The sequence below is a fragment of the Mytilus galloprovincialis genome, chromosome 9, assembly GCF_965363235.1.
Source record: "Mytilus galloprovincialis chromosome 9, xbMytGall1.hap1.1, whole genome shotgun sequence".
Lineage (NCBI taxonomy): Eukaryota > Metazoa > Mollusca > Bivalvia > Mytilida > Mytilidae > Mytilus > Mytilus galloprovincialis.
The window spans coordinates 84,231,157-84,250,909 of record NC_134846.1 but is presented as its reverse complement, the minus strand read 5'-3'; the positions used below and the strand labels follow the sequence as shown (position 1 = coordinate 84,250,909).

The window sequence follows — 19,753 nt, the reverse complement described above, 5'->3', positions numbered from 1 at the left end:
CAAATTAACTTAATTCTGAATAATCACAAGAAAGGATGACAAATGCGACTATGCATGTTAACTATAGGACACAGAGGCATGATGATTGATTTATTGTGGAAGGAAGAGAAGCGACACAAGATCACACCCGCGAAATCGCGGGCATACACAGTTGTAAACTGTTGTAGGATGAATTTTTGTAAAAGATATTATGTCTGGAGAATTTCATAAAAGGTATCAAAGGCCCCCTCACTTTTGTTCCTAAGTCCGTTATCTGCTTCCTTTCTGTTAAATTCAATTATGTTCATGTCTCTGGCCTCAAACCACAATTATTCTACCCCTCACAATGCATTTTCTTTGTAAAAGTCAAATCAAATTATCAAATTAAAAATTTGCACTGCTTCAAACATAAAATAAATGTAACTGCTTATAGACCATTATTATTCTAACAAAAATAAATATGCTTCTAGGACAATCCATCAGTGTTTTTTTTTTCTTTTAAGAGCCCTATTAACATGTCAATGGTAGGATTTGAATCTTGTATAATTGACGAAGGCTAATTTGAGGGGTCACGGGTCGGAGGGATCCTCATCCTGAAAGCCTGGGCTTAAACACATGAAATCCCGAGGTGCCGAATTTAAAGACATTCATATCCCGACATACCGAAATTCGAAAAAAAAAATATTCCCAGATCACGAAAGGATCAATCTCGAAATTCCGAGCTTAAAAACACCCGATCCTGACGTCCCGAAAAAGTCCTGCCACCTTCAAGTCTCCACCCTACTTTCATTTTGGCCAAATCACTACTTTCACTTTCAACAATAAATTTTTATGCTCCATTTAAGAGCATTATGTTTCCTAGTCTGTGCGACCATTCGTTCGTTCGTTCGTCCGTCCGTCCGTCTGTCCGGCTTCAGGTTTAATTTTTTGGTCGAGATAGTTTTTGATGAAGTTAAAGTTCAATCAACTCGAAACTAAGTAAATAATTATGTTCCCTATGATATAATCTTTCTAATTTTGAATGCCAAATTAGAGATGTTACTCAATTTCACGGTCCACTGAAAATAGAAAAAGAAAGTGCCGATATGGCATCCGTGTGCTATGGACACATTCTTTTTTCCACATGTTTTACTTATTTCAATATATATGCAACTGGTATGACCCCTTAAATAGTCATTTCAAAGAAAACAGTAGACAGGCTATATACAGAAAGTCTCTATACATCATAGTATGATAATCGTAGCTGACATGTAAATAAACGCGAAAAATAATTGTCCTCTCTAAGGAGGTATAATAGTTGTGGTTCTTGCGATCCAAAAACCATAATATGGAGAACGCTCTGATTGGCTTATTTAGTTTTTATTTGTGTTATCCATCATACGATTAATTGTAGTTGTGCTTGTTTAAAACCGGAAAACCTATCTATGACTAAAAGTCAGTCTGGTGACGGAATCAATATCCGGACACCCTTTTGTCGTTTTTCTCCCAAAATATCTCAATCTGAATAATCATAAGAATGGATGACAAATGCGACTATGCATGTTACCTATAGGACACAGAGGCATGATGATTAATTTATTGTGGAAGGAAGAGAAGCGACACACAAAATGAGGTCTTCTCGTTTAATAGTATAGAAGTTATTAACAATATTTAAAGATTTAATAAGTTTATAAAAATAACAACATTTTATTATAAGTTATATCGTTCGCTACTGACCCCATACGGATCCATAGAGGGTTAGTAAAATCATTAGGGGGTGAGGAAGGAGGCCGAGTCCCCTATGAATTTTATTCACCCTCTATGGATCCGTAGGGGGTCATTAGTTAACCATATAACGAATTTATCGGACGCTGGACTTTTTCTGCGGCGTTTTGGTTAAAAATAAACAATGAAACACAACAACATTAATAGATGACGTCGCCATTAACGCGTCATGAACCCCATATGAAACTTACTAACCCCATACGGTCTCATAGGGGGTCACCACGTGACGGCGTTTAACCAATCACAACGTGATAATTCATCTGTGGTCCGATAATTGACATTATGAATATTCATGTTTGATTCAGAAAAATATATAATATATTTTCTGTGCACTTAAATTGTCCATTTAATTCTATTTCCTACCTTGATTAGATCTGCAACAAGCGATGCAATAAACATGTCATCCAGATTTAAGTCAGCATTTTGTAAAATATCCTAAAATATAAATCATCAATGCTAAAATTGTTTTGGTGGTTTAAACTACAATGTATCAATTAGATTATCGTAATATGCAAACTATTGTTTTATTAGACGAGAGTGTTTTATCATGGTCATGTTTGTTTGTTTTTATTTTTATTGAAGCGACTGTGTATAATCTTTTATTAATTACAGTCATTGTTATAATAGAAAAAAGAAGACGTGGTATGATTGCCAATGAGACAACTATCCACAAAAGACCAAAATGACACAGACATTAACAACTATAGGTCACCGTACGGCCTTCAACAATGAGCAAAGCCCATACCGCATAGTCAGCCTGTTTTGTGATTTCATATCGGTATGTTAAGTACTATGAGTTTCTGAATCTGACAGGTGTTTAATTATGGTTTATAATTGTTTTTCCTGGATTTGTTTTTATTACATTCCTGCATTTGCCTTTTCAATCCAACAGAAGAAGATAAAACCGTGTAATTAGTTTTCAAAAAATCTTTTTTTAATTTTTCATCATGTTAATGTGCCTGTATAAATTGAGGAACGTCATTAGTGAATGCCTTATGTATTATCTCAAAATTTTGTCATTATAGAGATTTGTTGTTAATGTCATATCTACGGTCAAATATTGTTATGATGTGTTTCGGTTATAAATGAAATAAAGGAGATGCTAAAACTTATTATATCAAATTGATGACTGTCTTGATCCGATGCTCGTATATCATTATTTCTTTATATGGAAAAATGCTTATTAATCAGCTATGCGAGTAACTTTCATAACGACTTGCTAAATAACTTGATATAATAACAATAAAGATGTACGGAGTTGTTTCAAAGTATAAAATTCATTAGATTACGAGACTTACAAAGAGACTACCTCTAGCACAATATTGTGTAATGACGAATAGGTGTGGAGTTTCCACACAAGCACCGATAAACCGATTGACATTGTCATTGTTTAATTCCTTTCTAAGTTGTAACTGTTTCTTAAGTGTCCTATTGATATCAACATTCTTCTTAAAGATCTGTTTGATAGACACCACTGTCCCCTTGTAAGATCCAATTAGAACTTTCTTCTCGTACGATACACTATTCTTTTTAGTAGGTTTAGTTACGCCAAGCAATGTTGTTCTCTCAGGTTCCTCAGGGCCGATCAAATACTTGAGGGATGATAAAGATCTCCTCTAAAATATTGGAAAGTTATATATTACTTTATGTGTCAACATGTGTAGTCTTATAGTATATTAGTAAAGTGAATTATGAAAGATCTACGTAAAAGGTTACAAGTATTCTATTTTTCATCACTTAAGAAGATAGAGTTTATTGAATAAAAGTCATTTTTACAGTAAAAATAAAACCAAAATTAGTCGGAAGCCAGCTAGATAAAGGTTTCAAAAATATATTTGATTATAAAGAGGTGTATGAATATCCTTGAAAAATTAACCTAAACATAATATAAAAAAGGAAATCAACCTCAAAAGTATAAAGCCGTTCTTATCTCGCCTCGCAAACCAATAAAGAGTAAAGAGTTTTCCGTTGATCTTTTGTCGACAGTTATATTTGAAAACCTTTATTAACATATGCCAACATAAAATTAAAGACAAAACATTAACATAGAACTCATTTGAAATGGTTATCTCACTCCTTGCAAATTAAAAAGAAACAAAAGAAATTAAGGAAATCAGAGAGAAACTTAACCATAAAGATTGATTTGGTAAACGCATTTATAATGGTTCTGAACAAGTTTTAGTCCAATTATTTTGTTAATTCAAAAGACAACTAAATAGGTAAATTCATTTAAGAAAATCAAAATTCAAAATGTATTCAATTTCGGATGAAACTTAATAATTTTGAATCAAAACATTTGCAACAACTAATGTATAAAGCATTGAATACTTTTATCCACTCAGAAAAAAGGTAGAAGGAATATACACAACAACATGTCAAAACGAGAAGAATCATTCTAGGGAAAAAAAGCCGACAAATAAAACTTTAAATTAAATGGAGTAAACAGAATCCTTGGGTTAATCCTTGTGTTCTGGAAAGGTTAGCTGTTCATGTTGCTCATCAAAAGCTGCAGTGACATGAAAATACGGATAACAGAAAATAGAAAGATAATAATGCGACTACTACTTTGATCATTATCGTGACCATATGTTGCGCATATATTTTACAACGTCAACTAAATCATGATTGAAACATTTCAAATTCATGCTACTACAAGTAGTTTTTTTTTACTACAAGTAATGATACGAGTTTTTCATATTTGAAGATCTAATGTAATCAATGATTAACAATTAAAACGCGCAAACAAGATTTATAACCTCAAATTTGTAAGATTGATCTTTTCTCTTGGAGGAAGCTACCTGTTTATTTATGTGTTTTTATAACCTTTACATCCTTGTTTACATTATCACCTGTTACAAATTAGTTTGTTTAATCTAACAAAAGTAAAAGTATGTTTCAGTATTTTGTATTCGCTTAGAAAATCCAGTATTTGCATATCTGAAACATAAGCATAGTGATGATAATGTTTCTAGAATAGATTTGTGTTTATTTATACAAACATCTGCCTTCATGTAACTTTCATCAGACATATTACCACTTCTTCCATCAATTTAGATAAAAACAATATTTTTTTTTCAATTATTATCACAACACAAACAATTTTTACGTGGGTTTTACCTTAACTAAATACAATTGATAGTTATAAATGGTATTCAATCAACCTATTTGTATCATATAGTGGAACAACAGCGACAAGATGAGATATTAATGATGGATGTTTATATCGATGAAGACATACATTGTATTTGTCGGAAACTTTTTTATCATAAGAAAATGAAATATAGCACGTTACTAAGCACTTATTACCAAACTGAAGCGCAATTTGTTATAACACAATTAGGTTTTGTTTGACAAAGTATTAAATATAAAACCGGACGCAATTAGATGATAACTCGCACGGGATGTTAGTGGTAGTGCACAATAAGACTGGTTAGAATTCATTTTTTTTATAATATCATCAGTCTTTTCTAGAGAAGAAATATAAATATCGGATTCAGATCAGTTGTTGTATTGATTTGACTGCCCCTACAACATCGTAACAATATTTGATCAGTACTAACTTACTCATTGATAGTCAAACTAAGTGAATAATAATAATAAATTGTGTTGGATATGCATAACATCGACAGTATACTAATTTGTGCATCTGAAGGAGGTGACCTTAAAAAGTAAACAAATTGCATTATACTCGCTGAATGAGCAATTCGATTTTGTCGGCTCAAAAATTCGAATTATCATATGTATGTATCAATAATTGTAGAGTAAAAAGTGATCAAAAGAACGTATAAACAAAGAAACGTGGTAGATATGTCATTCAAGCAGTAGCCAATCAACACTGACTGCTGTTAGAAACTTAGAGATCAACGTGCTCTATTCAGTAATGGGCAGATATCTAAATGATGTATCAAGATCAAATCGACCTATTAAAAAAATAAGAAGCTAAACAGAAGATATGATAAGGCCTTTACTAAGGTTGATACGTGTAATTTATATGTCCTGATTTATACATTATAAGATCCGAAATCAAAACCAGATTTAAAAAAAAGACAAGGAAACATAGACTGATAAAAAAAAAACAAGATAGTGTCCCCAGTACACGGATGCCCGATCCGACACTATCATTTTCTATGTTAATTGGACCGTGAAAATGGTGGAAAATCTCTAATTAGGCATTAAAGTTCGAATGATCATATAATAGGAAACATGTGTACTAAGTTTCAGGTTCATTGGACTTCAACTTCATCAAAAACTACCTCGACCACAAACTTTAATCTAAAGCTGGACAGACGAACGGTCGGATGAACGAACGCACAGACGAAAGGACGCACAGACTAGAAAACCTAATACCTGAGATGACAATACTTCATGTTGCATCATTTATGAAAGGACAATTTACATGACATTTCGAATCGAGATACAGATCCCAATCACATCTTAAAGATGTATTTCTTATAAAGGGCAGAAGTGAACAACTGTAAACGAAATGTTATGCATCAAGACACAAAGACAACATTTCACTTGCAATAGTTTCGATTTAGTTATCGAAAAATGAGCCGCAGAATTTATCATGGGATGGAAATATCGACGAACTAATAAAAAATGTTTAAAAAACTGTAACATAATACTTATTAATATTTATTGGTTTACTTTATAGGTAGGCACTTCTTAGGAAGAAAGATAAGAAGTTAGCAATATCCTTTAACTCTACTTTCCGCTATATAGATGATGTCCTTTCACTAAATCATTCAAAATTTTGTGACTATGTGGAACGCATCTATCCCATCGAACTAGAGATAAAGGATGCTACAGATACAGTTAAGTATGCCTCATATCTTGACTTACATCTAGAAATTGACAATGAGGGTCGGTTGAAAACAAAACTTTACGACAAAAGAGATGATTTCAGCTTTCAAATTGCGAACTTCCATTTCTAAGTAGGAACATTCCAGCAGCATACGGGGTATATATCTCCCAATTGATAATATATTCCCGCGCTTGCATTTCCTATCATGATTTTCTTGTTAAAGGGTTGCTGCTCACAAGGAAGCTATTAAACCAAGAGTTTCAAATGGTGAAGTTGAAATCATCCCTTGGTAAATTTTACGGACGCCATCACGAGTTGGTTGACCCTGATGGAATACCCATTTGACAAATGATATCGGATATGTTCCTTACGTCGTAACTACAACTCCTTCCCTTTCATGAATGTGACCTACCGAATTAGACTATTTACCGGATTTTTTATCACATACGCAACACGATGGGTGCCAGGATCTGCTTACCCTTCCGGAGCACCTGCGATCACCCCTAGTTTTTGGTGAGGTTCGTGTTGTTTATTCTTTGGTTTTCTATGTTGTGTCATGTGTACTATTGTTTGTCTGTTTGTCTTTTTCATTTTTAGCCATGGCGTTGTCAGTTTATTTTAGATTTATGAATTTGTCTGTCCCTTTGGTATTTACGTCCCTCTTTTACTTTTCACAAAAACAGAATGACGTTTTGCAGGCAGGTAAAAAGCACTTGGTTTTGTCGTAGACCGTATGTTTTTGGTTTTTTTTTTGGGGGGGGGGGGGTACCGTCTAATTGCTGTATTAATAACGCATATCCCTCATCTACTTTATTCATACTTCTTATTACCAAATTATACGTATTCAAAGAATTGAAGAAACACAATCATTATACGAATCATGAAATGCATGACGAAATGAATAACATTCAACTTCATCAAAATTATCAACACCATTGAAAAACAAATAAATGATTTTGAAATAAGATCTGATTAACTAGATATATGTCTATGGAGCAAGCATTTATTCAAAATAGGTTATTTTCTGGTTAGTATAAAATGTTTGCATGTAGCTCGGTTGATGGGAACACAAACTCTTCTTGCGAAGCAGAAATAAAAGGTTTAGGAAAGAAGCATGCAGTTCACAACAAGCTATTCCTAAACTATTCTCCGTTTACATTTTTTTGGAAATAGGAAACAGATAGATATGCATGCTCAGAATTATCACCTTGCAGTTTCTGTGTTTTTGAACGCCATTGAAAGGCTCAAAATGTTTCGTATTCAAAGCTGGAAAGAACGACCTTGAAGTTCTATGATTTTCCTAAAACAGGATTAAATAGTATTAAAACGATTGTTAAAGGAAAATTATAAAAAGTTAGAATGATATAAACGTACATATAATAGAAATGTGCAGAATATAAGAAAAATAGAATAAAAGCAGTTTCTTGCTACAAATAAATAGATAAAATTAAAATAAAATGAATTTACAAACATTCAGATATTATTAATGTTCAAGTGATGTATTTGCAAATGTACTACAGTGTTTCACACGTACAACTAAAATATACTACTCGCTTTAAAAAATGTTTTGTTTGAGTTAACTTTTTGAAGAAAACATGCACTATTTCACAAGCACCCTGTATGAGAATACTATTATCAGGCGTGTAAACGGCCCGATGATTATTTGTCTTACTTTTAGTGGTCTTGTATGGGGTAGTACTTCTTCTACTGAGTCGACCAGCATCAGATCTTTGTATTCTATTTTCCATAGAAGTTTTGCAAGCTTTTGTTCATACAAATAATGTCTAGAATAAAATAAAAACATTTTTTTAAAATTTTTCTTAACTCAGCAAAAAGGAGTGTCTGTTAATCTAAGCAAAACACACAGCTTTAGCTAGGTAATGTTAATCTCTATATCATTATAAACCAGGAACACCACGTGTTTTAACAGTTTGCAAAACTTACGTTGACATTTTAAGGTAGTATGGGAGACTAAAATAAAAATGATAGAATTTGTTCATACTTTACCAAAACGTAGTATCTATTGATATATATGTCCAAAAATATTATAAAAATGATAGGTCACCGCGCATTTTCTCAAGCTACAGGTTTTGACAAAATGACACAATTTGTATGGGTTATACAGTGGGAAAAAAAAAACAATTTATGATTAGAAACTAAACAAGATGATAGAATTGTAAAATAAATTTGGAAAAGATAGCTTACAGACAATGCTTTGAGAATATGAAGCAAAAAAAAAAATAGGGTCTCCGTACCTTTTTTCCGGCTAAAATACAAAATAGGAAAATTCCATGTAAATTCCTTCAGAAAATGCACTGTTTTAGAGTTCCCTCCCCTTAAAATGCCTATTTGAAAACATTTGAAAACAACAAAAAACAATCTACACTTGTAAAAATATTAATATTTATAAGTTATATTCTTCTAAATTGGTTCTTTTAAATGAAAATTCACATTACATATCTACATTCCTGCATCAAATTTTGCTTACTTGATAGAAAATCTTGACCTTAGATTCTCTGTTTTTTACAATCCAAGATGGCGAAACACACCCATACCACCTTAACTTTCTAAAATCTCCAACATTGAGTAAAATGTCAATATACATGTTTATGTTTTTCATTTCATTTTTTTTTTTTTTTTTTGTTTAAATTAAAATATTGGGTTTGGTTTGAATGTGTCACATTATTATATAGGTTTTCCTACGAGAAGTACGATGTAGTGGTACGGTATTGGATTTTATCTCAAATTAATATCTGTTGGATAGTTGTATCATTAGCCATTATACCACATCCCCATGGTGTATATACAAACTTGCTGGTTGTAGAAGACAGTTGTGGTAATGTTCTATTTACTATATTTGTCTATGTGATTAAACAATAGTTTAATTTAACTTACTTTATGTACTTCTTAAAGATCTTATGATAGAAACTTCTTGAGAAAAAAAAACAAAAACGCAAAAAAAACCCAAAATAAGCATTAAACAAAATTAACGTAATGTATCTCCGTCATTAATGATTCCGTAGATCGTGATGTCGAACAATAATTCAGTTTTCCATTTAGATTTAGAATGGGTTATTATTTCTTTTTAATACGTATACAGTATTACATCACTAGGTCTAACGGGAATTTATGATGTCAAGCCTAAAACCTCAATCGTTAACATAAAATGTTGCGTATAAGATGACGTAAAACACTTAATCTTAAATGAAGCCACAACATTTGAAATGATAAAAATATAAATGCTACACTCTTTAGTGAATACGGAAAGTTCCTTATAATTCATCGAGAATGATACAAAAATTCTCTTCTTGATGTGAATTTAGAATATTCAGATTGAATTGTCTAATGATTTATTTGCATTTGATTTGATCTGTTGGCCATAAAGTCTTGTTTATTACCAATTCTAAAGATTGATCATACTTGTACCAAGTCTTCTAAAACGTATGTTGATTTTAGTTTAGAGAATTTATAAAAGCTATTTATTCATTTGCATATTTGATATTTGATAATTAATGATATATAATATAATTCAATCATAAATTGATAACTGATTTAAGACAACGAAATTTTAAAAATTACATTAAAAAAATTTTTAAAAAATACCCAATGGTTCTTGTTAAATTCTTCAAAAGAATCTTCTATTAAAAGAAGCAGCCGGATGATACCAAGGGGATAATCAAATATCAGAAAATCATACAAGACCATGCATCAAAAGTGTATATATAGTAAAATAACTATCGAATAAAAAGCTATTTACATATATAAATCATTTCATAAATGAAGTGATTGCCTTGTTATATAATATGATAATTTAATCTATTTTCTTTTTTATTGTGCTGTTTTGCATTACCGTTTCCTGAAACTAACTGGAATTTTATGTGACATGTTTTTGTTATTTTCTAATAATTCTAAACGAAGAATATTCAAACATTTCCCAAACAAGTACATATTAGTGTTACTCGGGAATATAAACAGATCGCATACTGATATGGTAGTCAACCGCGAATATAGGGAACACAATTGTGGAGCTGATCAAAATTATGGTTTTGATAGTTCTTTCTATCGTTACACCTTTATCTAAATAAATTTACCTCAACACAAAACCGCCAGCAACCAGCATGGCTGCTACAACTACACTGCAGATGGTAGCAATTCTCCAATCTACAATTAATATATAAGATTAAAACACTTGACCTTATGTGAACACGGCTTAACTTTTACAAATAACAGACTGATTTTTTTGTACATTGTATCACAGACAACACATATATGCTACCAATGAATCAGTTTAACTATAATTTGTAAAATTTAAGTCAATTGAAGTCAAATATGTTTTTTCGTGAATGGTACACAGTTGATATAAGTGCTGATTTAAAGGTCATTGTACTTCTTATCAATTTCAAAGAGTTTTCATCAACACAGGTGTATATACAATAGTTATCAAAGGTACCAGGATTGTAATTTTGAACGCAAGACGCGCGTTTCGTCTACAAAAGACTCATCACGGACGTTCAGATCAAAGAAGTAATAAAGCCAAACAAGTGCAAGACGAGCATTGTGTACACAATATACGACTACTGAATGGTAAAAGTATCAGCAATGCTTGAAAACTATTTAATCCCTAAAAATATAATGTTTACCTATTTGATAAAGACACTTTTCACCGTCAAATCCACAGTCAGGTTGATCCTTTGGTGTGTAACCTAACAGCCACTCTACTTTGCGTTCTTCAATAAATGACTGTAATAAAATATGAGTACAAATTATCAATTGCTTATTATGGTTTAAAAATTGATTTTTTGAAAAGTTTTTATCGAATATTATCACGACTGATATAAGGATAATGACAGATGGAGTATGTTTTAATTATAGTGAAATTTTGTAAATGTAATTAATTTGTTTTTATTTTTACTGAAATAATTGTAATACAAACGTGTTTTAATATGGCGATGTTAAAAGTTGGAATGTTTGAAGATTTTTCCCACCGTTTGATATGATCAACCAACCACTTTCATTTGTCAAACTACCTGAAACCCATTTGCTAATTTTAAATGTAAAGGACACACAGTTTCAATTATCTATTTTGCAATTGCCACACCTATGATATATGAATAAATATTAACTATACCTACTGGTATTTTGTGACCGGTGGCGTTCATTTGATATACTCCCACAGGTCTTAAAGATAATTTACCATCAGTCTCTGTTAGTCTTAGAAGGGAATAATTGCCCTCAGAATCTCCATAGGAATCAATGTAAAAGTCATATCCTTGTATACCTGTAAAATGTGATCATATTACTGCAACTGCATTACAAGTATTTTGTTTTTAAATCTGAGAAATCGAGATGGATAAAAGCTGCACTGTGATATAACAAATAATGCATTTGTTCTTATCTTGTGCTGTTACATAGATAAATATACGAGTGTTATTGGTGCCAATGAGACAACTCTTTATCCAACTCACATTTTTTTAAAGAGTAAACCATTATAGGTCAAAAAGGTATTCATGTCCAATTTCAAGGGATATTTGAGCGCTATTGTTTTGCCAATACATTATACAGTTATTTTTGCAGTTTATCAAAAACATTTTGAATCAAATATCGTGTAGCAAAACGATACCAACATGACCTGCGAAGGGAACAGATCAAACGTGAAGCAGTCAACAGGTGTTCTATTTTTGCCGTTAATTTTTTGAAATATCATTTCAAAAATAGCATAATCTTTTCGTTTGATTCAATCACCCCTAATAAATCTTATATAGACAAAATGTGCATCTTATATAGGTTATAAGTTTTGCATCTTCAATAGGTTTATCAACATTGCTTAAAACAAGGTACATTGTAGAAGCCAACCGTTTGTGTGGAAGTGACCCATATAAAAGACTGAAAACAATTAGGATTCAAAATGCTGTGTAAAAAATTGGTCAATGGGAAAAGCTATCATTTTATTCAATAATTCATAAGAAACAGGACAAAGAAACGATGATATGACTCTTGATGTTCTTACATGTTTACTCGAAGAAAAAAATATTTCGAAATTAAGATCTTTTCACTTCCTCCGTTTTCATCTTTTTCGTGGGTTGATATTTTTTATTAATAGAATTGATGTTTGACATGACAAATAACCTGATATACATATAACATCTTATTACAGAAGAATTTGTTGTTTATGCATATCGCCACAGCAGATAGTTTCACCTCTTCCTATAATAAAACGTTTAATGCACATTATTTATTGTTTTTGATAACAGAAAACAATATTTAACAATTATCTTTCTTAAAAGGATTGGGTCTTATTTCTTATTCTTATATGGATTTTTAAATGATTTGTGTTATATATCCTTGTCTCATTCCGCATTTTATCTCTTCCATTGACTTAATGTATTTTTTGTCACCTTGCAAGTCTAGATTCATGTAAAATAATAAAACCAAACCTGTGATATCACACAGAAATATTTAAAATAACAAATTCTATCAAGAAACCAATATCATGATTTTAAGCCAAACACTACTTGTCTTATCAGTAACATTCGAACTCAAATTAAAAGTATATTCAAATGTTAACTACTGCATGTTTATCAATGTTTACGAGAAATAGAAAATGTTTAGTTAGCACAGTTCTTCACAATTTACTGTCGTAGGTCTGCAAAAAAAAAGTTGTAGAGACGTTGTAAACTTATTGATGTACTGTTATGTAGAAAAATATATAGAATGGTGATTTTTCAAACTGTAACATATTACCCTTATTGCATTGAGTGCAATAGAATATTTTTGTATTCCTAAGAAAGTTATATTTGTTCACATGTAAGGATTATATTTTCTCTTACTTCTGTAGGTTCGGTCTCTCATCACCCCGACTACTGCACTACCGTTTGAAATCGATCCATTAAGTCTGAGGACCTCTTCTATAGCATCTATATATATCCTAACTGCGTCATAAAGATAGGCAGCAAATATTGGTACCTGTTGCTGTGAAATTAAAGAATCAGTAATCAATAATTAGTTTAAAACGGGTATATTTCTATTAGGACATATACATATATATATACCAGGTATAATTTCAATGTAAACAAATTAAATATAATTTAATGAATAGTTTAACTTTATTAAACAATCCTTAATTTTCTGTTTCACCTGTATAAATATATTACAAAAACCGATACAAATCATTGCTTAATTGATAAAATACCATACACGGTTCGTGACCTAAAGCGATGCTTAACTACATTACAAAAGACATTCAGTCCACGCTATAACTTTTAAAATTCAAGTCTCAATGTTCCTGTCCCGATTAAGAATCTTCACCAGTGATGCAATGGCGTCGTATATTAATACTTTTGTTATTGGGAAGGGGAATGATTTAAAGCTAGATGTATTTCAAAGACTCCGATCAAAAAAGTAAAATAACAAAAAAAAAAACGAACTCGAAGGAAAATTCAAAACAAAAAGTCCCTTACCAAATGTTAAAATCAAAAGCTCAAAAACATCAAAGGTATGGATAACAACTGTCATATTTCTGACTTTGTACAGGCATTTCCTTATGCAGAAAAATGTGAATAAAACCTGGTTTTATAGCTACCTCAGTAAACAATCTCACTTGTATGACAGTCGCATAAAATTCCATCATATTTAAAATAATGCATTAACAAACACACAGACATTTCAGATATAATAAACAAACATGTCAAATATAGGGACACAGCAGTGCCAAAATCTTAATCACTTTAAAAGCAAACAAATACGGTAATAAAGAAAAACAAAGAGGCATATTGACAAAGTATATATTACGCAAAAATGAAAGAAAAGAATACAAAAATTTTCCATAGCGCAATAACACAACTACGGGATGTAGAAGTACCGAGCCACCCCAAAGCGATATTACCGAAAATGAAGTAAACAGTATAGTATGTTAACATTAACAGGTAGATTTCAATGAGCTCATTTTGTTGTTTGATTGCTGTCTCATTATCTTACACTCCATCTATTCGTATTTACTTTCCATAGTCAGAGCCTTGAAATGTAACCACATGAAACGATAAAACTGTGTACCAATTGTGATTATCTAAAATTGGCTGAACCTTTTCCTTATTGTGCAGCACTTAAACAAAATACTCTTTAGTTACACAGATATAATAAGCCTAAAGCGCATCACGTTCAATAAAATAATTACACTTTATAAACTTGTTGCGTCTGATGTTCTATGTTCACGTTTGGCAGTGATTTCTAAATGAAATTTGACCAGTCCTAAGCTTGAATATATATAGAAAGTTGTAATATATAAGGCATTGCGGATTATCTCACAATACAATGTAATGCGTTACCTCGGTATTAAGATTTCCTGGAAATACAGGTAGATTAATTGGACTCTTCGTGTTTCGCTTTCTAACATCATCAAGGAACTCTCCCCACTCAGGACTAGTGGCAGCTCTTGGTGCAAGTAACATCAAAGGGTGAAATGCCTTTATGTGTCGTTCTTTAAGTTCCGTTTCATACGGTTCTGTAAGCGATTCAAAGTTAAACATATAAAAAAAGTAAAATCGCAAGGAAGCTCTGAGGAAAATTCAAAAACGAAAGCCTCTAATCAAATGGTAAAATCAAAATCACAAACATCAAATGAATGGATAAAAAATGTCATATTCCTAACTTGGTACATGCATTTTCTAATGCAGAAAATGGTGGATTGAACCTGGTTTTATAGCTAGCTGCAGGGCCGTAACTACATTGAGGCAAATGAGGCAAATGCCTCATGTTAGAAATTTCAAAAAAAAAAAAAAAAAAAAAAAATGAAACAAAAGATTGTCTTTATATCAAATTGTTTTCACGGAAGGTGTCTAAGTAGCAAGAAGCAAGTTCTTTTCACTCTCTGGTGTCGCCTCTGCATGTTTTTCGTGATCCATATTTCTATTTTACTTTTAGTTTTCAGAGTTGATGGTCTATAATTATTTGTACTTCTGGGTCCCGGGTTGGTCTTTTGTTTATTTATTGTCCTACTTAATGACTATAGTCTGAGTGTTAATTTTCATTTGTAAATGTGTGGTTTTGCTGCCAGGTGGATACTCCTGGTCGTATTGAAACTTTTGGTCCTCAGTGCTTTTCAGCTTTGAACTTGCTTTAGCTTTCAAACTTTTTTCATCTGCGCGTCGATGGTTAGTCTTGTGTGGAGGTGGGGCACGTCTGACGTATTAAATTTTGACCGAAGTACCTTTTGTTGGCTATTAATCGTTTGTTTATCTGTCCTATATTTTCTCCCATTTATTTGTATTGTAGTCCTGTCATGTAATGTTGTGAATTTAATGTTATAATTAGCATTGCCATTAAAGCGGGAGGTTTGGTATGCCACAAAACTATGTTCAACCCACCATTTCTATCTTAAAATGCCCTGTACCAATTAAGTCAGGGAAATGGCCATTGTTATAGTTCGTTTCTGTATGTGTTTCATTTTAATGTTGTGCTTCTGGTGTGTCATAGTTCTCTTATATTTGATGCATTTCCCTCCGTCGGATTTGTTTTTTCTCTATCGATTTATGAATTTCGAACAGCGGTATACTTTATTTTGCAATGTTGCATGCCCACTGATGTCAATATATTGTGCTAGAAAATATTTTAAGAATATACGATGCTACAAGACACAGAAAAAATGGTCGTTTCTGAATGGACAATTGAACTTGATATAAAAGAATACAAAACTGGCTTTTTTGGTAGATAAAACTAGATTGCTGACATGGTTTAAATAAAAATAAGGTCACCAATTCCCAGGTATCAAATAATTTGAGAAAAAAAAAAACAATAATGAATTGCCATAAGAACTTTTACATAGAAGGGTTAAACTTGCATTAAGTCATGTACATCCCCTTTAACAGAAAATAAAGGAATATGGAGTAAATGTACACGAATCCTAATCGCACATAAAGTCAATGCATTAAAAAAAACTAACGATTAATGGTCAAAGTTGCTGGAGGGTCTTCAACAATAAAAGAATCATTAATACCGTAAAACAGAGCCACCAAGATGGTCCCTAGTGTCGACTTAAGCAGTACCAGTACTTAAAGTATAATACTACACTGTTAGTATATTTAAATCTAGTCATAAAAAATCACCAAAGACTAAGCACAATACAAGACAAGAACAGACAGACAGACAGATCCGGTATTCAAGTAATGGTTATGAGAATTGTGATTTTTGCTTTATCCTACATATCGGTCTTTTAATGTTGTCCATAAACCTAAAAGTCTTAAATTACAAGGAATCTATGTTTTTGATTTGAGACCAGAATATTGTCGGAAAAAATAGCTAAAAATTAATTGCGTTTCAATGTCAGAAAGAGTGCGAGAAACGCTCAGAATGCACGATTTTGTGTTATTTTTCTCAGAGTTTCCCTGACCCCTCGCCAATTTTTTTTCTTTTTCGCCTCGCTCCGCTCGGCGAATACATTTTGCCTCACTATTAAAAGAGGCTAGTTACGGCCCTGATAAAACTATCACCAAAGTCTAAGACAATACAAGACTAAAACAGACAGACATATCCGGTATGAATGATTATGAGAATTACGAATTTTGCTTTGTCCTACATATCGGTCTTTTAATGTTGTCCATAAAAACTTAAAGTCTTAAATTACAATGAGTCTATGTTTTTGCTTTCAGACTAGAATATTGTCGAAAAAAAGCTAAAAATTAATTGCGTTTCAATGTCAGAAAGAGTCCGGGAAACGCTCAGAATGCACGATTTTACGTTATTTTTCTCAGAGCTTCTGGGGGCCTTGATCGGCCCCCAGTCCCTTGCCAAAAATTTTTCACTATATTTTGCCTCACTATTTGAAGAGGCTAGTTACGGCACTGTAGCTAAACCTCTCACTTGTATGACAGCCGTATCAAATTAAATACGCATCGTGTAACATATTTTTTTAAATTTTATTTTAATTACTATTTCAATAAGATTCTTGATTGATTATAAATATTAGAGACCCTTTGTTGATGCTTTTGATGTAATAATTGTTTAATTAAAAAGACGTTGAAATGTTCGTATTTTGTGCAATTGAAAATCTAAGGACATGATTTATATTCATATAAGAAATCAGACGATACCAAGAGAATAATTTGACCACTAGTGCAAAACTTACCAGTCGGAAGAACAAAGACGGAAACCAAACAAAAAATAAACATATTATGCCCCAAAAATTACTCAGTAACTTAAAAATTGTCTCACTCTAACATTTATCTTAAAATAAGTAAAAATTATGTCATTCAACTCCCAGTTTTCAACTTCTTCTACATGTGCAGAAAATAAACAGTCAGGTGTCTTCTATTCCGTTCGCAATTTATGGGAAAACTAAAAGTAAATTAAGAACCATTTTGAAATTGAAAGTACACATGTAAGATAAAATATAACATGTCATTTCTTTTTTCACAAATTCCAATTTCGAAGAGATATATAGCGAAATCTGTTTTCTTTTATTGTGCCTGTGTGCATCATTCAAAATTAAAGAATGTAATTTTGAAGTATCAAGTCTCAATTCAAGATTATGAATGAATAGAATATAGTATTACGGAAGGGGGGAGCGGAGGGTGTAGGACCTTTATCGGAACTCCGGGATCGGGTGTTTTTAAGCTCGGGATTTCGGGATTGACCCTTTCGGGATCCGGGAATTCTATTTCCGAATTTCGGGTAGTCAGGATTTAAATTTTTTTTTAATTCGGGACCTCGCCGGATTTCGTGTTAGGCCTGGGATTTCGGGATCTGGATCCCTCCTTCCCTCCCCCCTCTATTATGGTTAAAGAAAAGAGGTCAGGGAAGTTTTGTGATACTTGTAACTGCAATTTAATATTTCGTGGAATGAGAGGTGAAATGTGTTCAGACTATTACATTTCGATTTTTTTTAAATTCAACCAAAGTTTACTGCAAGGGGTGTTTAACGACCTCGATGATTATCCATGAGGATCTCGCACTCGGACAGCTCTAAGTTTTCACCTAGTTCATGTTCATACAAGAATTGAGAAGCCTGTGGTTTACTAGTCTTATAATATGAGACTTTGCAGTTCATATAATTTACATTCAACGTTTTTTATCGAATATTTCAAGGCTTTTTAACTATCAATGTTGACCCCCTCTTCCAATTGATTGGATAAAATGAATGGATTGCCGCCCCTATTTCAAACTGAAGTCCTATAAACTGACTGGTATTCGAATTTGTTAAAAGAAAAAAAAATGGTATCTCTATTGATTCAATACCGTAATGCCGAAAAACAATCATTTGTTTCCGCGAATTCCGAACAGCTAGAAATATATTCCCGAGTTTCAATTCGAGTAACTCGAATAATTCAAGCCATTTCCATGTCCGATTTTCTCCCACACGAGAAATGTAGCATCCGTACATCAGCTGAATAATACGACTGAATTATTCGGGTTACAATTTGTGTAAATCCCGAATGCACATAAAAGTAAAGGTCCAGCCCGACTTTCGGAAATGGACTGTTGTAGATTTCAGATTGATTTCCAGAAATAAAAATCATACAAAAATGTTTCACGCAAATATTCGTCTTCAGACGTGTAAAGTTATACAACGGTTACTAGCCGGTCTGGATTGTGATAAAAAGAAGCGCATGCAATGCATAAAATATATAATGTCGTGGCTCAGGGATGTGTTGAATTATAGAGATGCTTATGCGGCATAAAGATAAGATGAATTTACCCAAATGTACTAAGAATTACCACACAACTTAAATTTACTTAAATATTGATTTGTTATCCTGTGCCAGACAGATGGCTGATATTTTGAGAATGCAAGTTTTACAAAGATTTTGAAAACACTTCGCAGTGTTTAGATTTTAACAAAAAATAAGGCATCAAGGTCAAAAATAGTTCTAGTTCATGATGAAGAAAATGTCAACCGTTTTCTAGCTTGGCGATCTCCGCATGCACCCGAATATAATAGACAAATACAATACAATAGTACACAAAACGTAACATAAAGAACTAAAGACCGAGCAACACGAACTCCAACAAAACGGTATATACTTCATACAAGTATAGGACTATATGAAGCGTCGTAACTGTTGCGGCGACGTCAATAACGTTGTCGTTTTTTGTTTTTTTTAAACTCAAGATTCAACTTTAACAGGGTATAGCTTGAAAAGTAGCACGGTTGCTAAGGACTTTCTTTGCACCAATCGATTCCTCAGACATTTTAAAATCGTCTCATGAATTTAAAAA

General features: G+C 32.3%; 1 protein-coding gene across 2 annotated transcripts in view; it reads right to left on the bottom strand.

Annotated features, from left to right (window-relative positions):
- Positions 1 to 19,753, bottom strand: part of LOC143046193 (guanylate cyclase 32E-like) — a 94,887-nt gene that overhangs the window by 21,514 nt on the left and 53,620 nt on the right. The window contains exons 5-13 of one of the 2 annotated variants that reach the window (XM_076219234.1): positions 14,869 to 15,044; positions 13,375 to 13,516; positions 11,680 to 11,825; positions 11,188 to 11,287; positions 10,639 to 10,708; positions 8,220 to 8,331; positions 7,755 to 7,847; positions 3,042 to 3,359; positions 2,107 to 2,178 (exon numbers count right to left, since the gene is read on the bottom strand). In XM_076219234.1, coding sequence (XP_076075349.1) covers positions 2,107 to 2,178; positions 3,042 to 3,359; positions 7,755 to 7,847; positions 8,220 to 8,331; positions 10,639 to 10,708; positions 11,188 to 11,287; positions 11,680 to 11,825; positions 13,375 to 13,516; positions 14,869 to 15,044 — 1,229 coding nt within the window. The remainder of the gene's footprint in view (positions 1 to 2,106; positions 2,179 to 3,041; positions 3,360 to 7,754; positions 7,848 to 8,219; positions 8,332 to 10,638; positions 10,709 to 11,187; positions 11,288 to 11,679; positions 11,826 to 13,374; positions 13,517 to 14,868; positions 15,045 to 19,753) is intronic. The other variant, XM_076219235.1, reaches the window with a different exon arrangement.